This window comes from Amblyomma maculatum, chromosome 3, assembly GCF_055883805.1.
Source record: "Amblyomma maculatum isolate TAMU_Amacu chromosome 3, ASM5588380v1, whole genome shotgun sequence".
Classification (NCBI taxonomy): domain Eukaryota; kingdom Metazoa; phylum Arthropoda; class Arachnida; order Ixodida; family Ixodidae; genus Amblyomma; species Amblyomma maculatum.
In genome coordinates this window covers 20,673,920-20,696,906 of record NC_139346.1, presented here as the reverse complement: position 1 = coordinate 20,696,906, position 22,987 = coordinate 20,673,920, and the positions used below count along the sequence as shown (strand labels likewise).

At 45.7% G+C, this 22,987-nt stretch overlaps 1 protein-coding gene across 1 annotated transcript in view; it reads right to left on the bottom strand.

Annotated features, from left to right (window-relative positions):
* Positions 1-992: 992 nt before the first annotated feature.
* The window catches only part of LOC146194319 (vacuolar protein sorting-associated protein 33A-like), a 149,031-nt gene continuing 127,036 nt past the window's right edge, over positions 993-22,987 (bottom strand). Inside the window, exons 14-17 of the mRNA XM_084597348.1 lie at positions 18,412-18,546; positions 9,225-9,405; positions 7,979-8,107; positions 993-1,104 (exon numbers count right to left, since the gene is read on the bottom strand). Of these exons, the coding sequence (XP_084453474.1) occupies positions 1,013-1,104; positions 7,979-8,107; positions 9,225-9,405; positions 18,412-18,546 (537 nt within the window). The 3' untranslated portion in view covers positions 993-1,012. The remainder of the gene's footprint in view (positions 1,105-7,978; positions 8,108-9,224; positions 9,406-18,411; positions 18,547-22,987) is intronic.

Genomic DNA, 22,987 nt, shown 5'->3' with positions numbered 1-22,987 from the left:
ACTGCCCAGCTTGGATACTTTGTATCCTGGACCCAGTGCTTGTGTGAGAGACTTGGACACGAGGAAGGGAGACACCATGCGGGCTGGCTTTTCTGGTTTTTCACTGCGGATAACGTGGAACTTGGGGAATACTTCTGGTTTTTCATTAAAGAATTGAGAGGTTACTTCGGTCCGCCTTTTCTTTGTTTGGCGATCATTCATTTTGTCTTGAAGAAGCCATAAAGTAAGTATGCTGTTCGGTCACAGTGCCAGCCATCCACCATCGAGCCCAACAAGGGGACGGGGCAGGAGTTAAATAAGTCCTACTCTCGCCAGCTGTACACAGTAACTATAATCTAATATGGGTAACTTAGGGTAGTTACACCACACACGGTTAACCCTAGCCGCCTGGAAGAAGGAAGAATCCAAGAAGAGAGAAGAAGACAGGACAGCTGTAGGATAGAAGATAGGAGAGTGAAAGATGGAGGGGAGGACAGAATAAGCGACTGCCGATTTCCCCCGGTCGGGTCAGGCCGGAGGTGCCGTCTATGAAAAGCGTGAGCCAAAGTGGTGTGTTGCCTCCGCCGAGGGGCCTTTACAGTCCAAACATTCGGCATCGGCTCAACCACCAGGATCCCCTTTTACCCAGACACGGCGATGCCACGTACGGCTAAACGTGGGTGCTCGGGGTCCGTGGTGTCGCACAAAACACACAAACACCTGCTTTAACAGGTGCCCCCTGCAGGGCAAAAAAAAATATATATTAATAATATAAATAATAATTTTGTTAAATCAACACTGTATTCAGCAGAAAGTAAAGTGAAAGGATGATACAAGATGGGTACAGGATTTAAATAAATAGCCAAAGCAACAAATTGGTTAGGACTGCCGCCAAGGCGGAAGGAACCCATCATAGATCTATGACGAGACATGAAAGATACCCATGGACACATTACCAAAGCATTTGATGCCACCAAGGACTCTGAGGAAAGGCAGTCCGGGGAAGAGATGCATCCAGAACAAGAGCGTTTATTCACTGTGGTGGGCTGAGCGGTTCATTGAGGGACTGGAGGAATGTTCGGCCATTGATGAGCTTTGTAGTGACCACCAGGTACTCCACAGGAGCTGCAATCCAGAAGAGCCATGCCTAAATCATCATCATCCTCAGTCTGACTATACTCACTGTAAGGCGAAGGCCTCTCTCATATTACTCCGATTAACCCGGTCCTGTGCTAGCTGCATCCACTTGACCCCTGCGAACTTCTTAACCTCATCCGCCCACCTAACTTTCTGCCGACCCCTGCTACGTTTTCCTTCCCTTGGAATCCAGTTTGTTGCCTTAAGGGGGACATGGGTCTTAAAATTGGTATTGTTATTTATTACCCAAATTTTATGAAACCTCACAGAATTGTCCAGTTTTTTCTACTGATTTCAAATATGCAAGCATTTCTCTTCTAGGGCAATTAATTCCAAAGATATTAGAGAATTATTGTATTGTCTGTTTAAACAATAGGAACAAAATACTCATCAGAAATTAATTTTTAATATACAGATAGATACTATAAAGTGTAAGAAGTGCAATGTTGGAAGCAGTTTTGTAATTGAGCTAATAATAGAGATTTAGCAGCCCACTGAACTTCGCACTCACAAGCATGGCAACTGTGTAAGGATTTCAAGTTAAGATATAAAAGTTTTACAAGTGAAAATAAAAAATGTGCTTCCAACATTGCATTCCTTATACTTTATAGTATCTACCTGTATATTAAAAATTATTTTTCTAATGAGCATTTTTTCCTCTGTTGTTTGAGCAGACAATAGCAATAATTCTCTAATACCTTTAGAACTAATCACCCCAGAAGAGACATTTTTGCATATTTGAAGTCAGCAGAAAAAACTGAACATTTCTGGGAGGTTTCATCACATTTGGGCAGTAAATAATAAAGTTAGTTTTAAGACCCATGTCCCCCCTTAAGCGAGCATCGGTTATCCTTTCTTCGCGCAACGTGTCCTGCCCATGCCCATTCCTTCTTCTTGATTTCCACTAGAATGTCAGTGACTAGAGTTATTTCTCTGACCCACTCTGCACGTTTCCTATCTCTTAATGTTATCCCTACCATTTTTCTTTCCATAGCCCTCTGCATTGTCTTCAACTTAAGTAGAACCCTCTTTGTTAGCCTCCACGTTTCAGCCCCATAGGTGAGTACAGACATAGCCTCCTTTATACACTCTGTGCCTGGCCATTCCGCGGCCGTCGCTGCTGCTCCTCCTCTGTTGAAAAGTTACGCCGCTTGCTGCCGAGAGATGGCGACAGCGACGTAGGGTCAGCCTCGCCAGGCAAGTGCCGGGTGCGCAGTGTTGCAAAGCGCTCCGGATAGCCACGCGCTGCCGCTTTCTTGCTGTTTCGTGGACTGTTTTACAGTGTGCAAGGTCATCTGCCTTTGGGTGTTGCAGGAATACAGCACTGCACCTACTGGTAAGTGCCAAGCTTTGTTTTGTCCTTCTGGCGATCGCTGCGTAGTGTTCAGCTGCTTTGAGGCTTGTAAATATAGTGACAGCACCAAACACTGTGTTTATTTAGCGTCAATACTGCAGTAGTAATGTTAGATGTGCACCTGTGCTTTCTGGACTGCAATGCTAAATGCTTCCCTGCCTAGCTCGTCTGCGTAGTGTGTTAGATGTGCTCCTGCGAAGGTTTTTTTTTCTTTTGCAGTATACGCTAATTACAAAATTTTGTGATAAAATAGAAACACAAGATTTACCTACAGTTGAATCCCGCCACAACGAATACCGCCACAACGAAATTTCCGCGACAACGAATAATTTTTTATTCCCCGCGAGTATCCTATAAGAATTAATGGCCTAAATTTCTCTGCACAACGAACCATTTTTGCAGAGCGTTTCCGCTTCAACGAAATTTTCGCGTTCAAAATCGAAACCGAAACTAGTTTTATTGGCGAGAAGTCCAAGTCAAATCCAAAGCCATGAAATCACGTGATTGCAGTTCCGCCATTTTGGCTTTGTGTCGTGGTCGCGTTGTTCACTCGCTGCCTTTCTCTTCGACAACGACGAGTTTTCATCCGCAGGACACGATGGCAACGCAAGTGAAAAAACGCAAAACTCTTTCCCTTGAGCAAAAGGCTCAAATAATCGCCCAAGCAGAAAGCGGAAGGAAGAAAGCGGCAATTGCTGAAGACTTCGGAATTCCTGCAAGTTCGCTGTCAACGATTCTAGGCAATAAGGACAGCGTGAGAATGGCACTTGCTTCAGGCACATCCTCGAAGCACAAAAAGGTGACGCGGCCCCTCCATGAAGAGTTGGACAGGACAAAGCAGTGCATGCGTGGTTTGTGGAAGCACGAGCCAGCAACGTCCCCCTGTCCGGAAGCATCGTCCAGCAGAAAGCCTTGAACTATGCATGCCTACTTGGCATTGATGATTTTAAAGCCAGCATTGGCTGGCTAAACCGTTTCAAGGCCCGCCATAACATCGTTGGAAAAGTGTTGTGCGGCGAGTCAATGTCAGCAGACGTGGACGGAGCAGCTGCTTGGAAGGCGAGTAACATGGCCGGAATTTTAAGCAACTTCGCGCCTGCAGACATTTACAGCGCCGACGAGACCGGGCTATTCTACGAGATGTTGCCGGCTAGGACGCTCGACTTCAAGGGGCAGCGCTGTCACGGCGGCAAACACAGCAAAAAACGCATCACAGTGCTGCTTTGCACAAACATGGATGGCTCGGACAAGCGTCCGCCGTTAGTCATAGGCAAAAGTGCCAAGCCGCGCTGTTTTAAGGGAACTCGTAGCCTACCTGTGCAGTACAAGGCGAACAACAAGTCATGGATGACCCGCGCTATTTTCACCGAGTGGATGATGGCATTCGACCGCGACATGAAGCGGCAGGGCCGTAAAGTTTGCTTGCTTTTGGACAATTGTTCAGCGCATCACTCCGACGAAGTCAAGCTCACTAACACGGAGCTGAGGTTTTTCCCTCCCAATTGCACGTCTGTCTTACAGCCTCTCGATCAGGGCGTGATTCTTAGCCTGAAGCGCGCTTACCGCGGGAGGTTAATTCAGCGGCTGCTTTTTAACACTGAAACCGGCCGAGACACGAAGGTGGACTTATACGTGGCACTGCAGATTATGTCTGCTGCCTGGAGCACACTGGGGCGCTCAGTAATTGTGAACTGTTTCAGGCACGCCGGATTTGCCGAAGGTCGACCCGTACACTCTGCTGGCCTAACACCAGGCGTTACAGACGACGACGAAGAGGCGTCACCGGCTCCGGGGATCGCGGCCGCCTGGAAAACGCTGGGAGAAATAGGAACCGTGCCGCCTAATCTCGAGCTCGACGAATACATCGGCGCTGACGCTTGTGTTGTTGTTCACGAAGATGTGAGTGATGAGCAGATCATAAAAGCTGCCCGGAATGATAAGGACTCTTCCGATGAAGAAGACGACGACGTACAGGAAGCGCCGGCTGCGGCAACCGCCGTACAGGTGATGGACGCTTTTGATGTCATCAGGAATTTCGTTGCTGTCCGAGACGACGATGTTGCAATGGGTTTGCTGACCGAGTGCGAAAATCGCGTGACGGCGTTGCTCGCCGTGAAGCGTAAGCAAACCAAGCTTACAGATTTTTGGCATTAAACGCCTTTGCTGCTGCTTGGGCAATTCTTTCTGCGTTTCACGTCAAATTTTTGCGATAACGAAGTTCCGCGAGAACGAATTTTTTTTCGTGCACCGTGAATTTCGTTATAGCGGGATTCAACTGTATTGTGAAGATGACTACTTTAAAGTGAGTTAAACCATATCGTGCAAAGCCTATATTAGTTTTCCTTGTCAACTAAATCGCTGTCCCTCTCTAGCATCGGAAACTGCAAAACTCATACTCAACAGCTAGGCCCTGTGAAAAATAATGACAACACCAGAAGTGTGTTTATTAGGCGTCAGTAAGGTAATAATAATATTAAATGTGCACGTGTATTTTCTGGACTGCGGTGCTACTTCCTCCCTGGTTAACTTGTCTGTGTCGTATGTTACATGTGCTCCAGCGCAGTATTTTTTGCTTCGCTAAGTGCACAATTCTGTGAAAAAAGAAAAACACAAGCTTTGCCTATTGTGACGATTATTTTGGAGTGATCGAAACAGAAAGATGCAAGGCGTATATTTGTCTTTCCGTGTTTTTCAGGTTAAAATAAAATATGTTTGTATGACGCGCTGAATCATTGAAAGTAACAGCTGATACCAAAGTTGTGCTCCTTACAGATCTCCATGGCATACTGCGATGTAGTTGTACCAATCATCTGTAAATCAAGCTGGCTTCTTAAGTGCTATCAGTGACAGCAGTCACCGTGAACATTTTTCCCTACTTGTGGCAACTATTCATCACAACCACTACTACATGGTACTCTTGTAGCACAATTGCTGTTGTGAAATGTGTAAATAAATGCTGGTGCCTTTCTTCTTAAATTTTGCTTTATTGTAGCGTAGACTAGCATTGTATTTTTTCTGTTACCATTAGTGCTAGCGGAGCAGTCATGCCGTTTCTCGAGCCATGCGCAATTCCTTGAAACTGCCTGACATAAAATGACATACAGCGTTGGTGTTATTGCCTAACAAATATCATGTCACTTGTTATGCTTAGTGGATGTCGGCCTTAGAAGTAAATATGCTGAATAAGCATGATTCATGCTTAGGGACAGTTATCCCGCTAGCGAATAACAGCGCTCCCACCCCGCGCGACGTTCGTACCCGTGCGCCTCGACCCCTACGTCAGTGGCGCCCTCAGCGAGGGGAGCGGCAGCGCCGTGCAACTTTACCCGACGGCGCCGCTCTATTGTTCGCGGGGCGCGTTGACAGGCACAGAGAGTATAAAGGAGGCTATGGTACAGGTAAGATGCAAGTGTTGTATAACTTTCCTCTTGAACGATACCGGTAAGCTGCTAGTCATAATCTGGGAGTGCTTACGAAATGCGCTCCATTCCAGTCTTATTCTCCTTGTTATTTCCCTTTTATGGTCCGTATCTGCACTTACTACCTGTCCTAAGTAGACATATTCTCCTACTACTTCCAGTGCTTTGCTACCTAACGTAAACTGCTGTTCCTTCCCTAGGCTATTGAACCTTGCCTTAGTCTTCTGCATATTGATTTTCAAGCCTACCTTTCTACTTTTCCTGTCTAGGCCATCAATCATTATTTTCAATTCATCCTCCGAGTTACTTAGCAAGGCAACGTCATCAGCAAATCGCAGATTACTGAGGTATTCTCCATCTACTCTTATCCCTAACTGCTCCCATTCCAATTCTCTGAATACATCTAAGCAAGCTGAGAATAGTACTGGGGAGGTCGTGTCTCCTTGCCTAACACATTTCTTTATAGGAATTTTGTTGCTTTCTTTATGCAGACCTATGGTTGCTGTGCAGCACCTATATATATCTCCCAGCAGTTTCACGTACGGCTCGTCTACACCCTGATTTCGCAATGCCTGCATGACCGCCGAGGTTTCTACTGAGTCAAATGCTTTTTCGTAATCAACGAATGCTATGTAAAAGGGCTGGTTATATTCCAAGCATTTTTCTATCACCTGGTTGTTGGTATGGATATGATCGACAGTAGAGTATCCTTTCCGAAGACCTGCTTAATCTTTTGCTTGGTTGCAGTCTAAAGTTTCCGATTCTATTAGCGATTACTTTGGTAGATACCTTAACGTAACAGACAGTAAGCTGATTGGTCTGTAATTTTTCAAGTCCTTATCGTCCCCTTTCTTATGAATTAAGATAATGTTTGCGTTCTTCCATGGTTCCGGTACTGTCAATGATACCAGGCACAGCGTATACAGAGTGGCCATTTTTTCCAGCACAATATCCCCCCCGTCCTTCAACAAAGCTAAAGTTACCTGATCCTCTCCAGCTACTTTTCCCCTTTTCATAGTTTCTAATGCTTTCTTGACTTCGTCCTCTGTCACTGACGGAACGTCTGACTGCATTTCCCTACCGCCAATCTCATTATTGTCATGACTTTTTTGGCTGCTGTAGAGATCTGTATAGAACTCCTCGGGTACTTCAAAAAACCTAAAGTTACCTGATCCTCTCCAGCTACTTTTCCCCTTTTCATAGTTTCTAATGCTTTCTTTACTTCGTCCTCCGTCACTGGCGGAACGTCTGACTGCATTTCCCTACCGCCAATCTCATTATTGTCGTGACTTTTTTAGCTGCTGTAGAGATCTGTATAGAACTCCTCGGCTACTTTGACTATCTTGCCCAGATTCGTGATGACATTGCCCGCCTTGTCCCTTAGCGCATACATCTTATTTTTGCCTATGCCCAATTTCTTCTTCATAGCTTTAAGGCTTTCCCCGTTCTTGGCAGCATGCTAAATTTTGTCCATGTTATACTTCCTTATATCAGCCACTTTGCGCTTATTGATTAGCTTTGATACCTCTGCCAATTCTATCTGGTCTATTAGATCGGAAACCTCCATACTTTGGCATTTCTTAACCAAATCTTTCGTCCATGCCTAAATAAGAACTGCTAAATAAAAGTTATGCGTGGTCTATGACTATGATTGCTAGGCCTCCTTTCTATACCCCAGTGATATGCTTTTTTCAAACACTGCCCTTTTTAATGCAGGCAATTTTTTTTGTGCCCTAATAAATCACAGAACATGCTACCACTGGCCAGCTTTGGTGCCTGGGAGAAAATAAGCAAACATTAATGGTTGCACTGTCAAAAGCACATTTTTTATGTAGCAGTACTGTGAGCCAATGTGCATGACTTTGCTCAGGACATTAATGAATTATGCATGCGAACTCATCACCCTGCTGAAATTTAAAAACTCCCAGACTTATACACTGTGCCACAGAATGGAGGAAAGATTGTAGCCTGCACTCATTCAAGAGTGCAATGCAAGCAACACCACTGTATCGCCAACAGTGCAGAGCACAGGGCGCACTTCATCAGCTGTTGTGCAACGCAAATTCAGTGCGACAGAAAGGGGACCCACCGTCGTCCTGCTGTGAGAGGAAGCGCAGGGCGGAAATCTCTGCATACGTGCAGCCACCTAGGAAGAAGACCAGCATCACCTTGGGCTCCTCCCCACCGCTAGACGACTGCAGGGAGCTCACCGAACCACCTGCACCCACATCATTACACATGCGCTGAACTCCTCTCTGTTGACAGGAGGTTCTCCTTTGGCTTTTAGTAAAGAGAAGGTCTGAGAATTACCTCCTGGGGAAAACGTTCAGGTGATCACAGACTCTTCTGAACAATAAAAAGGGTAAGGTCCGGCCTGTGGAGTTTTAATTCGTGAGCTGTTACGGTATGGTGCTTAGCAAGAGGTCGCAAAATAGAACTGTGAGGTAGGAGGGTGGGGCTCTTCACAGGCTCATTACATTCATTAACCAGGGCACAAAACTAGTAACACTAACAGTATTCTACACAAATTGTAATCTGCCCAGGTCATGTCTTACGTGTCTACATTACGCCTGGGCCGCATGCCTGTTCTCACTGGTTCCTCACGAATGTGTAGGTTACAGTCAGCGGGAGCCTTCGAAGACCCAAGGCGGTGGTGCCAAAAGCCGGCTGAGAGGGACCCCAACAACTCCACCAGTGTGTTGTCACATGGACCTACAAGTGGCGGCCAATTAGGGAGCTCAGCAAGTTCTGAAGGCACTGTGACCTGCGTTACTTTGTTTTGTGTCGGCTGTTTGGCAACCGTGATAAAGTCAGAATTAGTTTGAAGACGGCTACCATCGTCTTAACTTGTAAATAAATTGCAACAGCATTTGTCGAGATGTGTGCCAAGTTTGTTTACCAGATAAAATGTTATTTCTTGCACCCATTTCATTGAAATACTGATAAGAAAACTGAAGGGAGTATTTTAGATCTTTAGAATGTAAGCACCCACTCACTTATGAGATGCTTAGAATCAAGTAAGCCCATGTGTTTTGCGAGCAGCATGGCACTGTGCTGTCCAGTGTTCTCCCAGGCTGGTGTTGCCAGCCCGAACCACTACTCACCCATGGAGTACAACAACAAAGCTGCCGTGACTTCTGGTGGCAAAAAAAGCCAGCCAAGCAGGAAGGCAAAGTCCTTATAAGAAAAGTGGGCACTGGCCATCCCCAAACGCTGGTGATTTATATGTGCAACACCCTATAGACATACATGTACCATGCAAATGTATCTCAGGTGGTGGAACAGGCGAGTCACGAGCAGACTTTAGGGACCACTGGGAGTGAATGGCCACTTACGTCGGGGCCTGCGTCCTCCAGCAACTGTGGGACGCGCCTGGTGTAGGTCGGTCAGTGTGGGTCCTGGCAGCAAGGCTAGGGCCTCCGAGATGGCCCGCCAGCCAGGCTGAGCCAGGAACTGGGCCAGCCGCACACTGAGGGGCGCATAGCCACTGTACACGTACGACGCATCGTTGGGCACCTGCCATGGCAAGAGAAAGCTCTGCTCAGGAACCCCAAATGGCGCCAAGGGACGAGAAAAAAACAGCGCTCGACACGGTGCCTGTGACTGAGCAGTCACACCACTCGGCAACAGTGAGTGAGCATGATGGGCAGCCAAAGGCTCCATGCAGTGCACTGCAAGGAGGGACAAGAAGGCACAGAATGGGTTTTACTTATGTTGCCAACTCTAGAACAGTGGCCACTGCCTCAAAAAGAAAGAAAGCTTTAATGCTCGCAGCTTACCCACAACTCTGTTGCCTCTAATCCACCTTTACTAACACAAAACCAAAAAGAAACTGTTTCACACCGACAGGCTACCTACCACAATTTAGAGTGATGGTGGCTTTCAGACTGTCACTATGTACCCTTCTAAGACTACAAGTTTGTCACAACAGCCTAGCTCCCACCTGTTTATTCCGATACATGGACAGCCCCTGCACGTCAATGGGCAGCTAACGCCATGCTGTATCACTCACACATTGTACTTTGCAGAATGGTAAATGTGGGTCCTCAAGAATGGGAAGCATTTGTATTTACTTGTTACCTCACTCATAGGTGCAGTGGGAATTGCATCACAACAAATGAAAACTATATTCAAATAATTAACAAAGATAACAGAAAAAAACAACAACAAAGACAAATAAAAAAGTAAAAATCAGACCATGCACAGAAATAAAAAATTGCTGAATATTCACATTAAATGGTTAGCGATAGCCGAGTTAAATAACAATGTATCCTCGACGGATGTGATGGATTTGGAAAGGCAGTTCCACTTCGAGCACTGCACAGGCCTGATTTTGCGCCCCTGCCCGGCCTGGGCCCATCGTTTGGAGCCCGGGCCTGGCTCGGGCCCGCGCTGACATGAAGCAGGCCCAAACCGGGCCCGCGCTATAATGAATCGGCTCAGCCTAGGCACGGCAGTCTGTCTGTGCGGACTCCTTAAAATGTAGTTAAGGCGAAAAAAAAGCTATTGCTGAATACAGTGTTGATTTAACAAAATTATATTTTTTTTAGAATAGAAGTGGAAAGTCACCTCTTGAATTCTTTTCTATTACACAAAAACAAAATTACACTGTGCCGTATCTACTTGGCTTTTGGTTGCTTTATGTAAGTCGTGCCAATTATGCTTATTCCATCATAAATGACCTAGTCTTGATTGACATAAAATGGTATATAAGAGAGTCCCCATCCCGGATAACGCGGCACAAAAATTCTAAGCACATGGAAGAAAAAATATTTTCAAAAGACTGTATGAAGCACTCCAGTTTCATCGAAAGAGTGCGAGACTGCACCACTGAAGCTCTTATTTGGTCTTGCTGGCTGCCAGAGTAGGATGTGGTGGGTATACCACGAGGAACTGTCAACCTACCTTCTGTATGCATCTTCCACACGTGTGCTAGAAACTAGTCCGAAGCAAGGTTGTAATAAACTTACCAATAATATTGTATATGCTAAGAGCCGTGAGTAATTCTCTCTGTTGTCTCAATTGCTGGATCCGTGACGGGTAGGTATGCTGTTCACATTTTTTTTCATTTGGTCATGACTGCTTTCATAAGTAATGTCTTAGTTTACTACTATGAGTGTACTTCTAATCTAAGCAACGCACTCCTACCTTAGACCTGAATAGGACTAATAGTATTGTTACATTAAATAAATAATAACAAATCAAGATGGGAGAAAAATGTAACAAAATATTCTTCTGAGCATGGCTGCTCTCCGAATTGTTATGGAAACGGAAAGAAAAAACACCTGTTTATCGCACATCATATAAGTTTGGATACTCGAAGATTTCTAATGCAATACGCTTTTATTCAATGCCGCTACTACAACCGTAAAGAGCTTATTGAGGGGGGGAGGGGGGGTGAGAAGCGAGGGGCAAGGTGAAGACGGCTGCCCGCCAAGCATTGGATTAAAGGTCCTTCTCCAGTGGCTTTTATGAGGCTTCAAATGTCCAGTCGTTGACGGTAACACAAAACATGATACAAGGGGTGCCTTCTGCTAAATGCGACGCAGTATGCTCACTGATGGCTGAAAAATCCCAAGCTGGCGGTGTTTTGTACTTTAGTAAGCGCGTGCTCATGTAAACAAGCCGTATGCCATGCGTTGCACCGCTCCATAAAGTCTGCAATAGAACACGCTGCAAGGTTTTGCGCATTCCCTTTTTAACTTTTTCACTTGTGTTGCTGAGTGCTGAGAGGCATGCGCACCCAAATTTCTTGAACAAACCACGAGTGCAGCTGATTAAACTCAGTCTACAACTGAGTTTTCTCTCATTCTGCATTAAAAAAATGTACTATTAGTGGTTTCTTCATTTTCAAAAGTAGCTGTACAAAGCTAGCCCCAGCTCGGCCTGGGCCCGCCACTTTAAGCCCGTACCCAACCCAGGCCCGAACATGAAGCCCAAGCCCGGGCCCAGCAAAGAAGCAATTTTCAGGCCCGGCCCGAGCCCGTGCAGTGCCCCAGTTCCACTCTGCACAAGTCTTAGCTACAAAGAAAAGCACACTGGTTGGAGAGCAAGGAAAGAAAATTTATGGCAGTGGTCTCGTTTGGTTTGTGGGGTTTAACGTTCCAAAGCGACTCAGGCAATGAGAGACGCTGTAGTGGAGGACTCCTGAAAATTTTGACCGCCTGGGGTTCTTTATCGTGCACTGACATCGCACAGCACACAGGCAACTTGTTTTTCGCCTCCAGCGAAAGGCGTCCGCCGAGGCCGGGATTCGATCCCGCATCCTTGGGAACGGTAGTCGAGCGCCCTAACTACTGCGCCACCCTGGCGGGGTTATGGCAGTGGTCTATGCAGGATGATAGGTAAATGAGTTGAGCTATAAACATCTTTCACTCTGGATATGCCACGAAGATGCGGTGACACTGTCGCCGTCAGTGACTTTTGCACGGTAGGCAAAACAACATTTCAGTTGCTTTTGCCCATCGTTATTGCGGGGTGGTTTGGTGCTGCCAGAAAGAAAACCCCATGCCAAATTAGTTGTGTTGATGTGGCCTGCACTGAAAGGTACAAATAGTGAAGCTTAGTAAGCTAGCACAAGTGTTTTTGCCAACGAAGGTCACCGTAAACAATGGGCCACCACAGTGAAGCGCCAAGGTTGGATACCAACGCTGGCTCATCGAATAATACTTTGTCACGCCAAAGCTGGAGTTTATTCATCTTTACATCAGAGTGCTCTACTTGCTTAAAGGTCGCAAATACTAACTCTAGTTTGGCTTTCTTTAAGACACGTAATGGAATCTTGGTACTGTTTTGGTTTGGGCGCAACATACTATGTAGACGAGGCAGCCACAACATACAGTAATGCGTAGACCTGTTTCTTTGTAGGAGAATGCACAGATGTGTGTACCTACTATGTAAACAATTAATCAAGCACGTTTTTCTTTTTTTTTTTCTCACTTTGTAATTGTACGTGTCCGTAGTGAGCTCCTGCGCAAGTGATTTGTGTTTAACTCCTATCCATGGTTATGTTGCATGGCTAACTTTCGCCGTGTTCACCTCAAATTATTTTAATCTATTTTTTGATGAAGATTGCCACTGAGCATTGACAGCCGCTGATCTGCTCGACTGGAGCTGCATATTTTTTTATACCAAGCGATTTTAGTTGTATTCACAGAGGCTAACTGTGAATGCAAGTTGTGGGGTTGACTGTTGCCGATCGGCATATGGGTTTGTGATTCAAACTCTCTGGGAATCCCTACATCAACTACGCACTGCGTGGCACACATTAACTTTCCGAGTTTATCTTGCATTGAAACACGGCCACGGTGGACGGGACTGACTGGGTCGCCCCAACTAAGGAACCACCACGGCCGCTGCAACTTTTAATGCGAGCTAATGTTGACGCCAATAGCTGCCCACAAACAAAGCAGGTACAACAAGTGTGCAGCATGGTTATTTAAACGAATAACCCGACGATAAGCAAATTCGTGCGGTTCCAAGGCACAATGCCCTTGCTACTGTTGCCTTTCTTAAAACCCTTTAACCATACCGGCGTTCGATGCTAGTGAGGGGCTCTGCGCGTACCAACAATGCTCATTCAGCACTCGTTATGAAGAATCAACCGAGAGTGCAATGATGTTTTGAGCAGAGTACTTTGTATGTAGTTTGTGTGCACTGTTTACAAGCGAGAAAAATCATCATTTACTGACTTGACTGAAAATAGTCAGCATCCAAAGCTTTGTTATTCTCGACGCGTTCTGCGGTTAATTTGCTGGGCGAGAACAGCAAATAGATATACTATCAACGTTGCTCATTTTTCCTACTGGGCAGCAACATGTCGCTTGTGTGCCTTGAACCCATTCTCCATCTGGTACAGCTTGCAGGACCGGACACTGTTCCTCATTGCCTCACTCACTTGTACATGAACTCAAGAGAATGCAGGTCGAGTTGATTATTCGAGGGACAGAGAGTTTTGAATCGGAAACGCGTGACTGGTGTTTTGCTCTCCTCCTTTTTGTTTTGCCCTTTCCCTCTAAAGGGGGCTTTTGTCGAGTTTATGTGAGCACGTGGTTATTTCATCTGCCAAAAAGGCACATCGCAATAACATACTCGACATCTTGGCCACAGTGCCGCTCCCGTGCATTTTGCCTACCATGGGATCGTAGACGACTGCAGCGCCATCTCAGTCGCCTTGTTTGTTTGTAAACATGGAGGAGATCTACAAGTTCATGTTTCAAGGACAGATTACGAAAAAAAAAAAAATTTATGAAAGAGATACTATAGAAAGGCGTGAAATTGTTCTTCAAAGTTTTAAATTGTTTAAATTAAGACAATATTTAATGAGTGAAACACTGGCTGTACGTAAATATGTGGATACTATAAACTGAGCAGATATGTTTTGATCAAAGGCATTAATAAGGATCTGTGGAGCTGAGTCCCAAGTAGCTGAGACGTAATGCAACTTTGGACGGACAAGAGAATGATATACAGTGAAAGCTCGTTAATTCACAACTCGTTAATTCGAAATTTTGGATAATTCGAAATAGTCATCGTGGTCCGGTCCGCAGTGCATAGAAGTCTATGCGCGTAACAGCTCGTTAATTCACTCAAAAATTGGCGCCGCCACCCATAATTCGAACTGCGCGCCACCAAGCGGCGCTGTTAAAAACCATCGTTGGAAGCTTTCATGGCAGAACGATAGATGGCACAACCATCGGGGCGCCGCTAGGGTGCTGGAACAAGTACTAAACAGTCTTTCCTGCGCGACTCCTTCGAGGAACGACGTTTTAGTGTTATCGACCATGGTTTCGTGTTGCATTTCGTGAGCCCTCGTTTTGCACGCCGCTTGTTGTGAGCTTGTGTCCGCGAGATGTGTTCGCGTGGGAAATACTGTGCCAAGACGGTGAAGGAGAAAGTGGCTATTTTACACAAGGTGGATGAACGGAAGGCCAGCAAAGTGGAAATCGCGAAAAAGCACGGGATTCCACCAAGCACGTTGTCGACGTACGTCCGAAATAGGAAGGCCATCGAGGATGCCTATGAAGCCGAAGATTTCGCCAGCAACAGAAAAAGGCTTCGGTTAGCCAAGTATCTGGAAATTGAGACCGCTGTGATCACGTGGGTGAAAGAAATGAGAAGCGCTGACATTCCACTGAGCGGCCCAATTATCATGCCGAAGGCGGCCGATTTCGCCCTGCGCTTGAATGTGGAAGATTTTGTCGCCTCCGAAGGATGGTTTCACCGCTTTAGAGACAGACATAATCTTGTCTTGACATTGTCGCTGGAATTGTTGGGGAGCAGTCTGTCCCAGAAGAGGCAGAAGACGAGGACGACGACGAGGAGCAAGAGCCCGTGCGTCCATCCGCGGCAGAAGTTATGGGAGCGCTGAATGTCGCGCGCCTTTTCTTCAGCTTTGAAGAGGGGGAAGAAGACTCCCTGCGTCGCATTCGCATGCTAGAAGACCGAGTGAGTACGGTAGCCCTCAGAGAGAAGAAGCAGAAGATGATAAGACTTTTTTGCTAAATAAATGTTTTTCGTGCCCTCCGGGCATCAAACGCCTTCAATTTTGCTCACTTTCATTAGTTCGAATTTTGGTTAATTCGAACTGGCCTGGCGGCCTCGTGGAATTTGAATTAACGAGCTTTTACTGTACAGTAAAATCTCAATGATGCATACTTCATGGGGTCACAAAGAAAGCCTGGTATCATCAAAATAAACAAAACCTATACATAGAAGCAAAGGAAATGCATTCACGCAGAACTCTTTATAAGGGTGAGGATTTATTTACGACTGTGCGGTCCGTTGCACTTCTGTTTCCCCCCCGCTGTTACCCATCTTGGCCTGGTGAAACAGTTTGGGTGTTGTCACGTGCACTGCCAAAGTGACAATGCATCACTTAAATACTATACAGCTGCACAGGACACAGCATGTGCAACAGGGAGGTGGTTGGAGAATGGGCCAACTCCAAGGACCTTGGCAACTCAGTCAGGAAGGAAAGCAGCAGCACTGACAAACGGAGATTTTGGCTTCTGGTTTCCTGCCTCTGGTTGGTGGTGGAACTTATTCACGATTATTAACAACCTTTTGTTGGTGTTCTCTTTTTTGACAGTGTGGCTGGACACTTGGCCAGACAAGGCACGGCCATGGATTTCCACTCAGTTGAGGTGCAATGTGTTTAATGGGCCACAGGTGACACAGCAGGTATAAGCGGCGGTGGTAACAACTTTATTAAAACAGAGGAGTTTGCGGCATGCATGCCCCTGGGCCCACGCACGGGCCCACGCATGACCCCACTACACTCAAGCGTTCATGTTCCTGTGGTTCATGATGTCGGCAGCTCAGTCTGTGGCGATCCTCCGCCGAACCGGGTCCTTAGAGTGCAGCAGGGTCTCCCAGTCCTCCCAGGTGGTAAGGTGCTCTAGACCCCGTGGGGGAGGATCCGCCAGGCATTGGAACAGTGCCTATATGGACCTTATAGTGTCTAGTATATACTGGCTAGTGTTCCGAGTGCCATCGCTCCGCTGAGTGAGAGCATGGCGCCATTTGAATGAAAGCCGGCCGCGGGCAATAGAGAGCGCTGCTTGTCAGGTGTGTGCCGTCGCGTCACCACAGCAGACGCCGCGACACACTTCTCGCATCATAAAGCCGCATGACGTTGTTGCTGTGCGCCCGCTACTGTCTTGCTTATGCGCATCTTTTTGCTAATCAAGGTGCAGTGCTGGCTTTTACTGTCGCAACAACATGTCCAAGCCTAAGAGGCAGAGCAAGAACCGGAGTTATTTTGATCCGATGTGTACGAGCGGCTACCCTGCAAATAAGCAGCGTGTGTCTGCTCACTGTGCCCACAGACGCTACACAACTGACAGAGTGGGAAAGAGCGATAAAAAGACAAGAGAGGAGGTTGACACTTCATGTGTTGTGTGTGAGAAACATTTTGAAGAAAGTTGCATTGAACATTCGTTCCAGATTACTGTAAACGGCGTGGTGAGCAAGATCACTTGAGAGAAAGCCCGTCTAAAGGCCGATGCTGTACCAACATTGTTTGAGATGTATCCGAAATATCTAGTGCCCAAAAGGGCACTTAAAAGAAAGGAAAGGAACCTTTGCCTGCAGGAGCCACCTCCAAAAACACACAGAGGCATATCTGGGCCGCTGAATGTGATCGACAACACTGCGACAGATGAAACCGAAATCCACCTGTTTTGACGGTGCGACCGCGCACAAGCCCACCGAAAGTGTCGACACAGTTGAAGAGTTGGTTTCACTCTCACAAAGTGGCGCCCAGCCTTCACAGCAGCTATCTGTCGAGAGTGGTCACCCATTTAGTGGCATCTTCATCCCAGTAACGTGGATTAAAGTTCCAAGTGCGTCCAGAGAAACTTTGTCCTATGCATTCTGCAAAGACAAGGCAAATGACTTTGGGAGCCTATTCAATGAAAAAATGGTTACATTTAGCCAGCCCTTGCCTGGAGGTGGGACTCTTTTAGGATGGGAACACAGCAAGCAGGTTCTTGCAACCTGTGGCGAAGCACAGTTACTAGTACAGAAAGTTTCTACGATGGTGCTTTGCTGGGAGTGTGACATAAAGCCAGTCTCAGGAAAGTTTTTCATACATAGGAAAATTCTTTTCTCCAAAGTGCCTATTAACAGCCGAAACGCACATACAATGCCGCGTCAGCTGGTATCCTTTCAGTAAATATAAAAACACCTACAATGCCGCCAATGATGTAGCGGTGCCGCCACAAACTATTATTTACGCCCGAGGAAAACATTGCTCGCAACCAGGCACTCACAGTGAACGGCATGATCCTGCGACGTGTGTACGTACCAGACGGGCAGGAGCGGTGGGCGCACCATCGCCGCCGGCACGTCACAGGCAGCACACTTTGGCTTAAGCACTCTCCTGCATAGTGGCACCCCCACACGGCTCCCAGTGGCATTCATTGCTTTCCGGGCCGCTCCTTCATGTGCGCTCAGCACACTAGCCAGTACATTCTAGGCCCTACACAGCAGGCATGATGTGATGTTGTGATGTAACGTAATGCTGTATGAGTCATCCACTGGCAACTGGTGGCACCAGTTAAGGAATACTGCAAGGGGTCTCAATGGCCTCTATGGGTGAGCTATTCCACAAATAGGCTACCTTGAAACCAGAATGGCGACATCGTGTACCCAAGCTGTGGCATGTGCTGACTGCAATGTTTTCCTGCGTTGAAGCTGGACAAATTCTCCATTCAGGTTCTGCTTGAGACGACGAATGTTTTGCATATGTTTTGATTGCGGCACTCAAGAGATGCCTCATCGAATAGCTACAAAACTGCTGCACAAAGTGATTACCATACCATGATTACCATGAAGCAACCATTGAATGGCATTTGGGTCGCCTTCACCTCTCCTTTTTGCAAGAAACATTTTGTGCGGTAGGAACACAGCCTACTTCTAGGGGAGCCTGCATTGTGCAATGTGCACAAGCATGCATTTTTTTTTCCAGGCGCTCAGCCTGTGTCTTTGCGTTTCCTCCAAGTGCTGGCGAACACCCACCTGCTCACTGACATCCTCGACATTGAGCTTGAGCGTCTTGCGCAACGTGGAGAAGTGGTTCTTGTGCTCCTGTGCACGGAGGAGGCCCGCCTTTTCCAGCCGCAACAGCCACAGCAGCTGCCGGTAGCCGTAAGTCTGCAAAGCAGCAAGAACAACCCCTGCAGACTCTCCAACACACTGTGGAAAGGGTGTCCACAAATAGAATGCGCTGCTGGATGTGAGACACATTACGAAGGATCTTATTTACCCCTTCCATACAGGGAAGCACAGGCACAGTCAGTGAATCGTCAGGAGTGAACATATTGGTGCATAGTCCATTTTTCACCCAAAGAAACGTTCAACCGACCACTGCTTCCAAACTGCCTCCCAGTGGTATTGGCCACCAGCTAGCAGCTACTGTTGTGCACAGCTCCCCAAGGCATGTTAGGCACTCTAAGCAACAGAGCACGAAGCTTGCTGTTAAGGTGCCAAAACACCCAAATCAAACTCTAGAGCTGTCAGCTCAGTGTTTTCTAGAGGCTATACCTATACAGGCTATACCTTACTTGCACTCAACAAGAATGGGCACCGCAAATGCACACCCTCCAGTGTCTGAACACAGGAAGGGCAAAAAAGACACATGTCTGCCCTATGTGCACTGTTTTTGACATGGGTTGCGAAATGTCACAAATCGGTATGAGGTAGGCAGAGTAATGTCAGCTCCCACGAAATTATCTGGATTGTGTGCTTTGGCTAGAAAGAAAGCGCGCACCATTGCTATGTTAACCACAAATCTAGGTTTGTTTGTACAAAGTAGGTAATTTACAAGATACCTCTGTCTTGCGATAAATACTATGTAGGGCAGATTTGTCTGAATGTCCGCCTGTTTGAACAAAGGAATTTTTTGACCCCTACAGCACTTGAAAATTTGCTGAAACTTTGCACGAAATGTAAATGTTGCCCCCTTTTCATTCAGACTGTTGTACTTGGCAAAGTATGTAATCAGAGTACACGGGAAATTATTAATTCGTTCCTTATTGTGAAAAGAGGGGAGAAGTGCTATGCAACCATCAACTAGACAAAAAATGAGTTTATGTAACTAGAATCGCTTGACAAATAGCACTGCATGTCAAGATACTTTGTTGGGCGAGTTGGTACACATTCGTTATTAATTGAAACAGCGCGAACACGAAGACAAAGGACAAGATAAAAGAAAGCTACAGTACAAGTACTGTGGCTTTCTTTTATCTTGTCCTTTGTCTTCGTGTTCGCGCTGTTTCAATTAATAATGAAAGCTGCATGTGTTTTATGTTTTTTAAGACATGCTTTAATCTCAGATCTTTTGTGACTTGATCTCACATTGCGTCTTTTTTACGTTCCCCTTGTCTTTTTTTTTTTCAATATATATTATGTTCACCCTTTCAATAATAATCCAGAAGTGCGATGCGTTCATGCACTGTCTCTGCCTCCTTCTGAGTCCTCACCCCACACTTCGAAAAATGCAAATGCTCCAACTCACCCAGTTTAGCATCCTTGCATCTGTTCCAGGTGCAACAAAGCAGATGATTTGTCACATCGTGGGCATCAGCTCACCCGAGTCAAACTCTAAAGTTTGGCTGACCAACTGGCCACCAAAGGAACAACACCACAAAACAGGTGCTTTGGGTCACCTCTGCTACGTACTGTGTGCCTCCTAAAAAGCACCTTGCAAGCAGCCCACAAGTCTTGCTCCCCACTGGCAGTGAAGGTAGTGAGCTGAGCTATGAGGGAATGCTTGTGCAAGCATCACTAAGGTCTTCAGTGCAATGCTGGCCCAGTATGGTCAGAGGGGTGAAGGCATGCTACGAGCCATCGCTGCCTTCTGTCTCAACCAGAGAACCGTACCTCGCACAATATGCCTAAGAAGGGAAGGAAATCATGTCCTCCTCTAAGGCTGTGGTGGGACAGCACTTTTTTTCTTACCTAAACGCAAATCCCTGCATTGGTGCCCCCATTACCACACGCTCTTAAGCATGCAACTGCTAGCTATCCCATTGTGTGATAGACAGCCTGAAATGGGTACTGTTACTGGGAACAGCGATATGACAGCTCCACACGGTTTCATACAGGTTCATCCTATACAAAGAACTGGTATATAAAATCATGTATAAAATTTATACCAGATTCTTCAGTAGGGTATATGCTTCTGTACAATTCTAGCTTAATTTTATCATACCAAATGAATTTTGAAATGAACAAGATGGAGAACGTTTTCTATTTTTTAATTTCCCATTTTCTTTTTCACTGATACCAAATAGACACTGCCCCCATCCCTTCCTGGCTGTTTCACGCTAAAGGTATTCCTTTTCTACTATGAACCAACTCGCCCAGCAGAACGTTTTATTGAGTTTTTGAACATTCAATTTGATATTTGAAGGCATTTCTTCCCCATATTCACATTCAATTCATATTGGAAAATTTTAGCATTCGTATACTCCTACTGCTTTTGTAACGCTATTCTTTCCTTTTTTTTTAAGTTAGTTAGTTATATGAGGCTTTATGGCACATAAGCAACTATGGTGATAATGTGCCAAACACAATATTTTTTTTTTTAGTGATAAGAGCTTATTTTTCTTCATGAACATAATACACAGAGTAAGTATCCAGAAAGAGGTCTTGTAGTCGGAGACTGAATTGGGACTGCCCGTACATAAATAACATGAAAGTGTTAAAAAAAAAATGCAGCACTGACAGACATTTAACAAAAAATACAACAGCTTTCAAAGAAAATAATGAAAAGAATAAATCTCCACAATTTTTGCAGAAGTGTGTCGAGAACAACGAAGTGTCACTAGAAGAGGTGAAAGCGCATATAAGAATAAAGGAAAAAAGGAACATACAGGCAGAAGAACAATGTTGCTGATAAAATCACATCAAAGTGTGTTGTTGGGAAATTTGGTGACTGATCATGGTAGAAGAAAATAGCGCAGGAGACGGGACAAGAAAGTAGACACAACACGAGCACTGACTAACAACTGAATGTATTCAAAGCTTGAGCATATGAATACACTGAGCGACAGATGCGCACGAAGGAAAAAAAGAAGAGCCACAACGTCGACACGAAAAAATGCCAAGCTTATCATTAAGATTAAGATATGCGAGCTCGTGGCACGACAATGAAACAGAAGGTATGCTTGTGCATGAAGCCCCTTTGCGGGCGATCGCTCATCTTTGCGCATCTGTAACTCAGTGTATCGAGGTTCTGGGCACCTCCTGAGCTAAGTCCTTCGCTCAGGATCATCCTCGCGACCACTGCGGGTGACTTGTGGGATCCGGACCCGGTTGTTAACTGGGCTTTTTCTACTGCCGATTTTGGTTCGTGGCCAACACCAGCAGTCATTTCCTACGCCAGCTATGCTATTAGAGGAACTAGAGGGTTTGAAATGGGATGTCATAGGGCTTAGTGAGGTTAAGAAGCCAAATGAGATATATACTGTACTGAAAAAAAGGCAAGTACTGTGTTATCGAGGTTTACCGGAGAAGCGAGAACTAGGGGTAGATTTCCTTGTCAATAAGTATATAGCTGGTAATATAGATGAATTCTATAGCATTAATGAGAGGGTGGCAGGCCTCGTAATTAAGCTTAATGAGTGGTATAAACTGAAAGTTGTACAGGCCTACACACCGACAAATAGTTATGATGACCAGGCAGTAGAAAGCTTCTACGAAGATGTAGAATTGGCAATGCGGAAAGGAAAGACACAGTATACTATACTAATGGGCGACATCAACGCCAAGGTAGGGAAAAAGCAAGCAGTAGATGACTATGGCATTGGTTCTAGGAATAGCAGGGGGGAGTTACTAGTTGAGTTTGCAGAGCGCAATAACTTAAGAATCATGAATAACTTCTTCAGCAAACGGAAGAACTGCAAGTGGACATTGAAAAGTCCTAAAGGGGAGACTAAATAAAAAATTGACTTCACACTGTGTTTGTTCTAAGCCCGCCATTATGGAAGATGTAGAGGTAATCAGGAAAGTGCGATACAGTGACCACAGGATGGTAAGGTCTCGAATTAGTCTAAATTTGAAGAGGGAACGAAACAAATTAAGAAGTCCATTAACGAGTTATCAATGATGAGGAGGGCAGAAGAGTTCTGGATCTCACTACAGAATAGATATTTAGCTCTAACCGAGGATGACGACATTAGCCTAGAAGCTTCGAACAATAATTTCAAAGATATCATTACTGAGTACGCTGTAGAAGTAGGCGGTAGGATAATTAGAGAGGATACCGGTAAGCTGTCTAAGGAGACGAAGGATTTGATTAAGAAACGCTAAAGTATGAAAGTTTCCAATCCAACAGACCAGATAGAATTGGCAGAGATATCAAAGCTAATCAATAAGCGCAAAGTGGCCGATATAAGGAAGTATAACATGGAGAAAATTGAGCATGCTGTAAAGCATGGGGCAAGCCTTAAATCTATGAAGAAGAAATCAGGCATAGGCAAAAATCAGATGTGTGCACTAGGAGAAAAGGCGGGCAATGTCATCACGAATATGGACAAGATAGTCAAAGTAGCCGAGGAGTTCTATACAGATCTCTACAGCAGCCAAAGTA